At 52.4% G+C, this 12,975-nt stretch overlaps 1 protein-coding gene across 1 annotated transcript; it reads left to right on the top strand.

Annotated features, from left to right (window-relative positions):
• Positions 1-645: 645 nt before the first annotated feature.
• Positions 646-2,630, top strand: LOC112298833 (C-C motif chemokine 8). The gene is made up of 3 exons (XM_024553953.3): positions 646-780; positions 1,576-1,693; positions 2,105-2,630. Exons 1-3 carry the CDS (start codon positions 705-707, stop codon positions 2,208-2,210), a joined length of 300 nt encoding a protein of 99 aa, XP_024409721.2. The 5' UTR covers positions 646-704; the 3' UTR covers positions 2,211-2,630.
• Positions 2,631-12,975: the final 10,345 nt, after the last annotated feature.

The following is a 12,975-nucleotide window of genomic DNA, read 5'->3' as shown; positions in this document are numbered from 1 at the left end:
GATCTCACTTGGAAAGAAACTTCAGTGTTCGAATGAGATATTCGGAAACTGCCACCCTAGAAGGAAGGCATGTGCTGTCCAGTGCCTGCGCTCCACAACCTAAGGTTCCAGGGCACTAAGACTTGGAGATGCCTGATCCTACCATTCTGCCATGCTTCTGTCGAGCTACCTGAGTGGGTTTCCAAGGAGCCTGACTAGCTCAGGATGTGAGGGACCCGAGTCTGGCAGAGAACACAGGCCAGGCCTAGGGCCCCAGCTCAGGCCTCCTGGGCCCTGGGAAGGGTCAAACCCTTGATTCTCTTCATTCTACTACGACATCGGTTTCCATTCTCCCTTTTCCAACAGATCCTTTTCCATTTCAAAGAAATGGCAGCCCTTAATAGCCTAAAGATGACACTTTCTACACCCCGCCAGGCACAACCACATCCGCTTTCTGCTCCACCTCTGCTCCACATAGGCTGAGCCAACAACAGAAACTCCACGGCTTCCTTTATCTCAGCGTTCGGAAATCATCCCTAGGATCTGGTGCCTACTCAGCACATTCGAGGTGTTACTTCATCCTTCCTTGATGACGACACTGCCCAGGCACTCCGTGCCTTATAAAAGGCAGGCAGAATGGCCAGAGTGGCTGCAGGAGCTGAGGGGTTGAGGCCGATCCAGAAACTCCAGCTCTCACGCCGAAGCGCACATCCGCACCCTCCAGCATGAAGGTCTCTGCTGCCCTGCTGTGCCTGCTGCTCACAGCGGCCGCCCTCAGCACCCAGGTGCTCGCTCAGCCAGGTAAGGCCCTTCTCTTCCTCGGGGTTACCATCATAACTGCCGCAGGTACCAACATCCCAGCATGAGTCATGCCATGCTTGCTCCGTGGCCTGAGGTGCAGAAAGTAAAAGCAGGAGGGGAAAGGAGCAGAGCCATCATGTCCCGGCTAGTTGCAGGCAGAGCCAGAATTGGACGCCCAGGCCACTGAGGCCAGTCCCTATGACCCTTCCTGATACCAGCTTTGGGACACTAAATACAGCCACTACTCCAATGGCCCTCCTCCTGTTTGGGGATGTGGCACAGAAAAAAGGGACCATTTTTTATTGTGGATGGGAAGGACATTTCAGGAAGTGGCGGGGAGGAAGAAACAACTGCTTGAGGTTTCGAGTTTTGGGTGACGGTCAGCGGGCTTGTGGAACAGAGGCTGTGTCCAGAGGCATCCCAGCAGGTGATGTGGGTTGGCTCCAACGCCAAGGGGACAAAAAGCTGGGAAGCAAGGTCTTAGACCTTATCTTCCCAAGGTCAGAGGCATTGGATCAGTAGCCCCTTGTAATAACACTACAGGGTTAGCCCCGTCACTCAAGACCTTCCCCTTCCCAGTCAATAATCAGAGGTCCCTCAGTCCAATCCAGGACACTGGCTCACGGGTTGCATTCTATCTGTGGGAGCTAGACTAAGGCAATGAACTTGGGAGTGATGGGTCCTAGTTAGAACTCATGTGTCTGCTTTGCCGTCCCCCTCCTTCTCCTCCTTCCCTTACGAACACATGCTTATGATACACCCTAACTGTCTCATTCTTCGCAAAATGCTTTTCAGATTCCGTTTCCAGCCCAGTCACTTGCTGCTTTAATACATCCAGTAAGAAGATCCGCATCCAGAATCTGAAGAGCTACACACGAGTCACCAACAGCCAGTGTCCCCAGGAAGCTGTGATGTGAGTGAACCATGCCCTAACACCCTGAGCCAAGAATTCTACCTGAGCTGCAGACAAGGGAGAGGTCAGGGTTCCCGTCCAAATGAGTCAGATAAACACACCATCTCATAATCAAAAGGGCCCATTACCCCACAGAGAAACTGAGCCTACGAGGAGGAATCCACACTCCCGCCAGGCTCCCCTGCTAGGAGCTTGGTCAGATCACCCACGTTTCTTCAGCCAGGAAGCCTGAGGGCTTCCCCAGGGATAGCAAGAGCAAGATTCCTTTAGGACTTCTCCTCCCGTGATTCCCCTTCCTCTTGTTCCCATCGGGGCCCCCTCCCAGGGAGCAAAGGCTGATCAGGTTTGGGAGCCAAGGGGTCATACTCGCAGGCAAAATCCTCAAAATGCTCCATCTAATTGTGCCCACAGCTTCCTGAGCAAAAAGGACAATGAAATCTGTGCCAACCCTAAGGACAAGTGGGTCCAGGATTCTGTAAAGTACCTGGACAAGAAGTCCCGAGCTCCGAGACCTTGAACCCTCACATCTGCGTGGAGAGACTGCCAGAGCCTGAGGACAACCTAATTTATTTTCCCTCCACCTTCCCCGGATGCAGAGTGCTATTATTTTATTAGAATGTACATAAGTAGTACTTTTGTTAATAATTTAAATCACAACCCTTCTTAAATGATATTTAATTATATTTAAGTTATTGATGTCTTGACTTTATCTGCCATAAATCCTAATGCATGCAAGGTCTGGTGATATGTTTTCTTTTCTGTGAGCTCGGTTAAGTTCATGGAGGTGCAGCTGTCTGCCCTGTTATGTGCCTTTAGTATTGGGAAGTCCTCCATCGATCGTCGGAGTGAAACTCTTCACATATTTTAGAAAAATCAGTGCTTTTGTAAACAGATGCTGTGCAACATTGTTGATGAAATTAATGCTACTAGAAAACTATGGAATATTCAAATAAAAATATGTTTAATTTTAAACTACTTGGTCTCCTTTTTTATGGGATAACATTTAGTTGGGAGGGAGAAAAGGTAGCCATGGGTGGTGATTTGGGGCAGGGGAACCAGCCTTTAGGAAGTCTTTTGGACTCAACTGAGGATCAGGGAGAACCTAGCACAACCAGACCAAACTGTTTCAGGCCTGGACTCTAGTCCCTAACACCCCAGGCCCTTATTCAACAGAGTCTTGATTCCCATATCTTGTCTGCTACCCCTAACTTTGCTGGCCTCTCTTTTGATCTCTTGCAACAGTCTTCAAAGTTTTCTGTATAACCCCAGGTTTTCGCCATCTAATTAATTCTCTCCCACCGACCCAGGGTGGTGCTCCAGAATGGAAACGTAATCTAGGAGGAAAGCTGATGTTTATCACCTACAGCTGTACATATAGCTTTCCATTGAAGGTGGGCCTTCAAAAGGACTGGACTTGAGGGGGGGGGGGCATGTGGTGGGAAATGGAGAGAGTTCTGCAGACCTGGTACAGGGAGGAGAGGAGGGGTGTGAACCAGAGGAAAAAAATCCCACCTGGCTGAGCTCTGCCAAGACAGAGGGGTTTGGAGTTTTACAGATAAAGGTTGCAGCCAGATCGTGAGGCTCTGGAATTTCAGGTGGGAAGTCAGTAGGTAAGAGGGAACGTGAGAAGTTTGGAAGCAGGAGAGCAGGGTCACATTCAGAGGCTGGCATGGGGAAGAACAGCAGCCTGAGGTCTGAGAGGAGGGGAGAGTGAGAGAGGGAAGACCTGGGAGCGGTGGGGCAGACAGGATGGGAATCTGGATGCAGCAGGAGGGTGGTGGGGGGTGAAGTGGGGAAGAATGGGCCGGACAGAGTGAATGGGCACAACACAGGCCTGTGCCCTGACTGGGAACTGACCCAGAAACCCTTTGCTTTGTGGAACAACATCCAACCAGCTGAGCCATACTGGTCAGGGCAGGAGTTCCAGATTTAGCAAAAATATTACATGGGGCATAGTTGTTACAAAATTACTCATTGTTTATCTGAAATTCAAATTTAACTAGGTGTTAAATCTGGAGACTGGGCATCACAGGGCCCTTCCAGAAAAGGACCTGGTCCCCCTGCCCCCGCTCCCCCAGGTCTATGAACTGGCTCAGACATGATCACTGGGTAAGAGGCCATGCCTCTCTTCCACGGAGACTCACATCAATCACCTTTCTGCCCGTAAAAGCTAGGATCGTCTGCCTGCCATCCAGCAGCACCTTAGTGAGTATCCCGTCTGCTTCATGTCTAGAGACCCCCTAATCGGGCCACAGGTTCCGGCTGGTCAGAACTGTCTGATTCCCACCACAGCCCTGGGCTTCTTGAGGTGGCGGTGCCCACCTTGTCTCTGCTGCTTAGTGACGGTGACTGCCTGGCCTCTCTCCTCCCTGCCCCCACCCCATTCCTCCACTGAGATCCAGACCCACTCCATTGTAGTGCTGGTCCTTCCAGCGTGGCCCCAGACCGGCCACAGCAGCACCCGGGCACTGCTCACAGAGGGGAGTCACTGCCACTTCGTGTGGAGCACCTCCCATGAAAGATCTCACTCGAGATCTCCTGCAACACCACCCTGAGCTAGTAAGTAGCAATCAGTTCCTCCTCCAGGCTCATCGAAGTAAGCAATTTGCTTCAAATCACATCACTAGTCAATGGCAGAGACAGGACTTGAACCCATGTCTGGCTGACTCCAGATTTCAGGCTCCTAAACACACTCTCCTCCAGGATACTTGGTCCTGAAGTGGAGGGAAGGGCAGACAGGTGTCCTTCCAGCCAGGTGGGTTTGAATGCTCCCTCCCCCATTCAATTTGGAGGAAAGTTTGGGATGGGCATGTGGGAGTCAATGCTAGGCGGTGAAAAACATGCAAGGTTCAATGGGCCTGCTTGCCCAGAATTTAGAATTCCATGCGTTGGCATTCCAAATACCTGGGAGTGATGTTAATGTTCAGCTAGATTGGCTAACTGCAGTCTAGATTTAAGAAGCAGCCTGTAGTCAGTGAGGTTGAAATTCTGGAACTTCTCTGGGAGATTAGGAAGGCGTGTCAAAGGCTCAGAGAGGCAGATAGGTTGAAATGGATCTATTGTGTGCAAAGTGCTCCTCCATCTGCTCCCTGCTGTCCTGGGGAAGGCCAGGGGGCATCGAGAGATGTTTTGATGAGGTTGTGATAGGTGGGCAGCGTCCCCGGAGCTCTCTGGTGGCTGTTTACTCTCAGTGAGAGATGGCCATGGGGCAGCCGCAATTCCATGGTTCTCACACTTTCGTGCACCTGCGAATACTAGAACTGGTGCTAGTCTCAGTAATAATGATGCCACTTTTGTGCTCTGGAAAGTATACAAGCAACCCACTTCTAGAATCTCATTGGGAAGGCACACTTCCAGGTACCCCTCTGGCAGTCAAACCCATGTCAGCCAGGGTCTCAGACAGAAACACACAGTGCTGACTTCCGGCCAAGATGGAGGCAGAGGTGGACACACGGTGCCTCCTCACACAACCAAAAGAAGGACAACAGCAAAGTTAAAAACAAAAAATGACCAGAACCGACAGAAAATTGAACTGTGTGGAAGTCCGACAACCAGGGAGATAAAGAAGAAACACTCACCCAGACCGGTAGGAGGGGTGGAGAGGCATAGCTGGGCAGAGAGGACCTGCAGCAAGGCAGCGACTGGCAGACCGGGCAGTCCCACATTCTCATGCAGATAAACCGGGAGGAACAACTGGGGAGCGAGAAAGACCCGCAACCCAGGGCTCCAGTGCGGGGAAATGAAGCCTCAAACCTCTGACTGCAAACACCTGTGGGGGTTGAGGCAGCAGCAGGAGAAACTCCCAGCCTCACAGGAGAGTTCGTTGGACAGACCCACAGGGTCCTAGATGTACACAAACCCACCCACTTGGGAACCAGCACCAGAAGGGCCCACTTTGCTTGTGGGTAGCGGGGGAAGTGACTGGAATCTGTCAGAGAGTGGAGCAAGCGGCACTGTTCCCTCTCAGGCCCGCCCCCACGTACAGCGTCGCAACGCAGCCACGTGGGTTGCCCCGCCCTGGTGAACACCTAAGGCTCCACCCCTAACTATGTAACAGGTGCACTGAGACAAAAAAATGGCCCAAATGAAAGAACAGATCAAGGCTCCAGAAAAAATACAACTAAGCAACGAAGAGATAGCCAGCCTATCAGGTGCACAGTTCAAAACACTGGTAATCAGGATGCTCACAGAAATGGTTGAATATGGTCGCAAATTAGAAGAAAAAATGAAGGCTACGCTAAGTGAAATAAAGGAAAATGCACAGGGAACCAATAGTGACGGGACAGGAACTGGGACTCAGATCGACAGTGTGGACCAGAAGGAAGAAAGAAACATCCAACCAGAAGAGAATGAAGAAACAAGAATTCAAAACAATGAGGAGAGGCTTAGAAACCTCCAGGACATCTTTAAATGTTCCAACATCCAAATTATAGGGGTGCCAGAAGGAGACGAGGAAGAGCAAGAAATTCAAAACTTATTTGAAAAAAATAATGGAGAACTTCCCCAATCTGGCAAAGGAAATAGACTTCCAGGAAGTCCAGGAAGCTCAGAGAGTCCCAAAGAAGTTGGACCCAAGGATGCACACCAAGGCACATCATCATTACATTACCCAAGATAGGGAGAGAATCTTAGAAGCAGCAAGAGAAAAGGACACAGTTACCTACAAAGGAGTTCCCATAAGACTGTCAGCTGATTTCTCAAAAGAAACCTTACAGGCAAGAAGGGGCTGGCAAGAAGTATTCCAAGTCATGAAAGGCAAGGACCTATATCCAAGATTACTCTGTCCAGCAAAGCTTTCACTTAGAATGGGAGGGCAGATGAACAGCTTCCCAGGTAAGGTCAAGTTAAAGGAATTCATCATCATCAAGCCCTTATTATATGAAATGTTAAAGGGACTTATCAAAGAAAAAGAAGATCAAAAATATGAACAGTAAAATGACAACAAACTCAACAGTTATTAACAACCGAACCTAAAACAAAAACAAAAACAAACTAAGCAAACAACTAGAAGAGGAACAGAACCACAGAAATGGAGATCACATGGAGGGTTATCAGTAGGGGAGTGGGCAGGGGAGAGAGGAGGAAAAGGTACAGAGAATAAGCAGCATAAATGGTGGGTAGAAAATAGACAGGGAGAGGTTAAGAATAGTGTAGGAGATGGAGAAGCCAAAGAACTTAAATGTAAGACCCATGGACATGAACTAGAGGAGGGGAATGCAGGTGGAAGGGGGTGTGCATGGAGGAGGGGAATAAAGGGGGGAGGGAATGGGACAACTGTAGTACCATAATCAATAAAATATATATTAAAAAAAAGAAACAGATGGTGCTTAAAGGGAAATGATTTGAGGGAGGTTTCATAGAAATGCTAATTACCAAGAAGTGGGCTGGATGTGGAGAAACCACGGGGGCCCTCTGGCACCCCGAGGCTAATAACAGGGTGGTGACCGCCCCTGGAGCTGAGAGAAAAGGGCAGGATGTGGTTCCCCAAAGCTGGAGAGGGTCACAGAGGGGCCACCTGGAGAGAAGTGGGAAACAAGCATTGAAGGCTGGCCGCATCCAGGCCGAGGCGCGGGGGAGACATCACAGAAGCAAGTACTTCACCCTAACCCTTCTCCCTCTCCGCAATGCCCTGAGGGCGTCCCTGTGTCCACACCCAACCCGAAGCCCCAGGACCTACCATCCCGTCTCCCAGTTCCCCACAAGTCAGCTTCCCAGGCCACAGAGGAGGACGGAAAAGAACGGAATGTATGCCTGGAGCGACACCGGGTGACCTTTACTCGATGGTTCTTGACAAATGTTAGAGTCAGAGTTATGTAAGGCTCATAAAGGAGCTGGAGTGTACACGTTTTTGATATTTTCTGGAAGAAATTCTGTATGATTGCAATTGTTAGTGCTTGGATGCTTTGGAGGAACTAGCTATTAGAGCCCGTGGAGCCCCCAGGGTATTTTGTGCAATGATTTTCACTTACTGACACAATTCCTTTTCCAGTTTTAGAATTACGTTTCTTTTTTGTTTTTATTTCTTGCAATCTAGTAAATTCTATTTTGAGGGGAATTCATCTGTTTCTTCTAAATTAAATTTATCAGCATACAGCCCTGGCTGGTGTGCCTCAGTGGACTGAGTGCTGGCCTGAGAACCAAAGGGTCACCAGTTCGATTCCCAGTCAGGGCACATGCCTGGGTTGCAGGTCAGGTCCCCAGCAGGGGTCATTCGAGAGGCAACCACACGATGTTTCTCTCCTTCTCTTTCTCCCTCCCTTCCCCTCTCTAAAAATAAATAAATAAAATCTTTAAAAAAATAAATTTATTGGCATACATCGGTTCTAATGTTCTTCTTGGTGTCTACGGGATCTGCGGAGGGCCCTCTCTTCCACCCCTGCTGTTGGCTACCTGGCCTTGCTTCCTTTCTTCCTGGTCGGCCTCAGGAGGGCTTCGGCTTCAGGACAAGCTTGTCAGAAAACCAGCTTTGGGTTGCATTAGTGCCCTTTGTTTCACCGATCTTGGCTCTTTATTTCGCCGTGTTTTGCTCTCACTGGGCCTGTTTTCCTGGAGTGGAAAGACGCACAGAGGGAAGAGCAGGCCAGGCTGGGACAAAAAGGAAGCCACGTCTGTCTGGGAGCCAGGAGTGAGCGTGGCGAACGGCACCCTGAGGCAAAGGGCCTTGCTAGGTTTCTCTGGGGGTCCAGCGCTATTCCTCTTCCCACCACCCCACTGCAGCACACCCCCCCCCCAAAACCCCTGGCTCCTAGCTCAGGTGCATGCCTCCTTCTATCCATAGCTTGAGAAACTCAACAGACATTCCCCCAAACAAGGGGCCTGGACAAATCAGTGATTTTCAAACTGTACCCGCCCGGGCCCGAGGTGCAAGAGAGGGCGCGAATAAGTGGTGTGAGGAGCCACTGTCTCCAGCGTGGGACTTCCGCAAAAAGCTGGGCTTGGGAAAAGACTTGGGCAATTCAAAGAACATTTGAGAGCGCCTTGGCCGTCACATGGAAACAGAATAGTTTTCGCTGCCAGCGCCAGCACTCGCTTCCCGTGAAACTTCGGGCAGGTTCGGAATCTCTCCGCTCATCAGTGATCACCCGTCAGCATAGCGGCCACAGGGTTACGTGCCCCGTCCAGACTAAATACGCAGTCACGCGTGAGGCCCTCACACGGAGCTCCTTCTCTGTAGGAGTTCTTTTGCGTCCTGCTCTAAACAAGGCTGTGGAAAAGCTCCCTGGGTCACTTCCTATAGTGAGGGCCCAGAAGGAAGCAGCATCTACCCGATGCCCGAGCTGCCCTCTTGCATTTCCTGGGAAACTCTTTGGCAGCCTGCCATCGGCTCAGCAGGTTCGGGAGCCTCCTTCACTTGGACTCAGCCCTGACCCTGCCCAGGCAAGAGCTGTCTGGGGGTCTCGCCTTCTCGGTTTCCTTCTTTCTTTTTATTGTTTTATAAACTTTCCTTTCCTTGCCTTTCCTTTCCTTGCTTTGCCTTGCCTTTCTTTCTTCCTTTTTTTCTAGAGAGGGGGGAAGGGAGGGAGAAAGAGAGGGAGAGAAACATCAATGTGTGGTTGCCTCTCACACACCCCCCTAACTGGGGACTTGACCTGCAACCCAGGCATGTGTCCTGCCTGGGAATTGAACCAGCGACACTTTGGTTTTCAGGTGGGCACTCAATCCACTGAGGGGCCAGAGGAGAAGAGGCTGAGACAAGCCCAGGCACCAAGGACTCTCAGGCTGGGGGTCAAGTGTGCAGCCTCTAGCGCTTCATGCTGGAAGCCCACAGTGGCCACCTTCAGCCCCTAGGTGCTTGCTCAGCCAGGTCAGGCCCCCCTCCCTTTCTCCCTCTTTCTCCTTCTGTCTGTTTCTCTTCTTCCGGGAAGTCCTAGCCAAAGTGCCCTGCTTCCCAGACTAAGGGAGCCACAGGGGCCCTGGGAGCTTCACTTTAACATCTAATTTTAAAGACAGAAAGCGGAGCCCAGCTTGGGGACAAGAGGAGCCCTACCCAGGTCATGGCAAAGCCAGAGTAAAAGCCAAGCTGCCCACTCCAAATCCAGGGCCTATTTCTTTGGCCGCAGCCGATCCCCCCAAACTCTGCAGATGGGGGGCTCTATCCGGCATCTGTCCCGTTGGCCTTCAAGGTCAGCAGTCCCTTCTCCTCACCAGGCAGGCAGCTAAGAAAAATGGCTTCCCATCCTGAGCCCCAGGTTTCAGCCCCCACTTCCTCGGGATCTCTTTGCTTTCCCGCTCCTGCAGGCGTTCCCTGCGGCAGTCCCGCGGAGGAACGCCAGGTGAGTCTGTTTCTGGACACACGCAGTGCCAAGCCCACCGCCGTCTCACATTGAACAATGAGAGGACCCCTCTGCAGAGGCTGAAGAGCTGGGGGATCAGCAGCAGCCTGAGTGCCCGCCCAGAAAGCTGCTGTGTGGGCAGAAATGCCCTGCTCACCTCCACCCTCGCCGCAGCTCACCCCGTTTCCCACAGACCCCGGCTAGAGTTCTGCCCCAGAAGACAGACCTCACACTAATTTGGGACCTCACACTCAGTGGGTAAGATCTAACCAGACTATGTGACCCAGACCTCCTGTCCTATTACATCAAAACCAGGCCCAGAGAGGGCCAGTAATGTACCACAGCCTGTCCCCTGAATGGGCGCCAGCTCGCACCCTCGAGGTGGGCAGTGGCTTGGGTGGCCAGACCAGCTTCCCCCCGGGGTGGCAAAAACAGCGACTTCCTGCGGAGGCCTCCTCTTCCCACACCCTCCCTTCCTCCTGGAAGGGGGGTGCTGCCTTTTGGGTGGAACCCCCAAGTGTTCCGTTGAACCTTGCTGGCACTTCTTCATCCTGGCTTCGGAACCAAGCCAGCCAAGGACACGTGCGCTGACCGGAAGGAGAGGCAGGTCCAGAATTATGTGGAACAGCTGCACCGAAAGTCCCACACTGGGAGCGCTGGACCTCTCCCAGCCGCTCGAAGACCAAGCTGGAGCTGGAGGAATGAGCGTTGACTCTGCTCCAGCCTCCCCGGGTCTCCTTGCCCCTGTGGTTTCCAAACGGGGAGTTTCGTGATGCAAAATGGTTTTGTCTTAAGTAACATTTAATATTACTTGAATTGTTGCTTGTTCGGGGTTTATTTTGAATATTGGTGATCTTTTTTTATTGAATTTATTGGGGTGACATCGGTTAATAAAATTATACAGGATTCAGGGGTGTAATTCTATCAAACATCATCCGTACACCGTATTGTATGTTCACCACCCCAAGTCAAGTCTCCTTCAGTCACCATTTACCCCCTTTACTCTCTCCCACCTCCCCCCACCCCTCTTCCCTCTGGTAATTACCATACAGCTGTCCAGGTCTGAGTTGCTGCTGTTTGTTTTGCTTATCCCCTTCGCTTTCATTTGTTTTAAAAGCAAGGCCGTGAGCCAGCTGGTTCCTGCCAAGAGCTCCCATTCCTCCTCCTGGAAGCCAGGGCCAGGGCCTGTCTCCTGCCCGACACCCCAGGCGCTGTGGGCGCCCCTGCTACAGCCACGGGGTGAAGGGCTATGGCAACTAGGGAGGAACGCGCCTTGTGGAAGTCAGGTGTCGTTAACTAAGTGTGTTGTCGTGGAAAGGCAATGCTATCCTAGGACTGCTGGCTTCCTTTGCAGAATGTAACTTTTGTTTAAAGTCTCTAACAGTGGTGCTTTCTTGGACGGTAACTTCTGATCAGCAGGGGGAACTCTGAAGTGCAGGCAGATGACGGAGGGTGCTAGAGGCAGGTGGATGTACTGGGCCCTGGCCGTGGCTCGCCTGGGCTCATCAGAGGGTCAGGGAGGGCCTGTCTTACCAGTTCAGAATATTCTGGAACAAAAGCTCCAGTCCCAGCATCAGCTTTGAACTGGCCTCCCTGAATCCATGCCTCCCCGCTGGGAGCAGCCCTCCATCCTGGGGTAATACTTAACCCCCCATCCTCACCACCCCCAAGGGAAAACCAGATAACCCAGTCCTAGTTAGCATTGGACTTGACAGACAGGATGGGGCAAGATCAGCCTTGGAGGATGTGGTGTGGTTTTCAGGAAGGTTCCTACAGAGCACGAGCAGGATGGAAAAGAGGGCAGGGAAGGACTATCCCCATGGGATCAGAGTTTGCTTGCAGCTGGAAGCGTCAGCCATGTTAAAAGGCAGGTTTGGCGCGGTTACAGAGGGGCTGCGCTGTCGAGGTGGCGAGTCTGGAGCTGGCTCTGGAGGCAGGAGGGAGTGTGGGGAGGTCAGGCGGGTGCCTGTGGCCCTGGCCAGGGTAGAGCCGGCGAGGGGCAGCTGAGAGCAGCCTCATCCAGGCAAGAGGACATGGGGTCGGCAGGGAAGTCATGGGGGTGCCGGGGGCAGCTTAAGAAGGGTGGGCCAGCCATGTGACCTGCTGCATGCTGGAGAAAGAGGGAGGAGCCCCGAGACACACATGAGTCCGCCTCCCTACAGCCCGGAACCCACCGCCCCCCCTTGCCATTCTCCCGAGTCACACAGGACACAAGGTGGAGCTTATCTTTGTCCCCTCTTCTGTGTCCACCAAGGGGTCTCCTGCTCTTCCCAAGACCGCCCCCTCCTTCAACTGGGTTGTGCTGGCATCTCCATCAGGCCTGGCCCTGCGCCACCGATGCCCACCCGGACCCTCCCCCAGGAGAAGGCCCTGTAACCCGCTCTGTCAGGCCTCTGGAGTGGAAAGAGGGCTCCTGTGCCCCGTGGGGTCAAGCAATCCCTTGGCACCTTTGGACTCAGGAAGCAGCTTGGGCCTGGGAGGCGGGAGCCCTGGGCTCTGATTCCAGATTGAACCCTGGCTCACTGTGTGTCCTCGGGCCTGTCCATGTTCCTCTCCAGCCCTCAGTCACCTCGTCTGTGACATGGGCTAGCGACACCTTACAGGCAGGGGACTTTCGGATGACTTTGGCCCTTGAACCCTCTGGGCGGGGCAGGGAGGGAGGGTGTCCTGCACCCAGGTGTGGACCCAGCCCTGGGCACCGGCTCACTGCTACACGGTGCCTCCTGACACTGCCCACCCAGGGGCAGAGAATCTGCATCAGACTGCGAGTCGACGCCCCCCCCTTTCAGGACAAAGGCACTCAGCTGGGAGGAGTCAGTCATTTATTGGCTCTTATCAACAAGAAGTCCGTTCCCTTGGTACCAGGTTCAACATGTCTCCCCCCTCCCCCACCCTCCAGCCCCCCAATGCCAATGAAGTTTGCACCCTGAAATCCCGGTGGGGTCTAAGAGGCACAGGGAGGCAGGAATGGAAGATTACATAATTTAAATATATACAGTGTAACAACAT

The sequence above is a fragment of the Desmodus rotundus genome, chromosome 9 (genome assembly GCF_022682495.2).
Source record: "Desmodus rotundus isolate HL8 chromosome 9, HLdesRot8A.1, whole genome shotgun sequence".
In the NCBI taxonomy this organism is placed as follows: Eukaryota; Metazoa; Chordata; class Mammalia; order Chiroptera; family Phyllostomidae; genus Desmodus; species Desmodus rotundus.
Note: the sequence above shows the minus strand (reverse complement) of the source record. Positions and strands in the feature narration are given on the sequence as shown.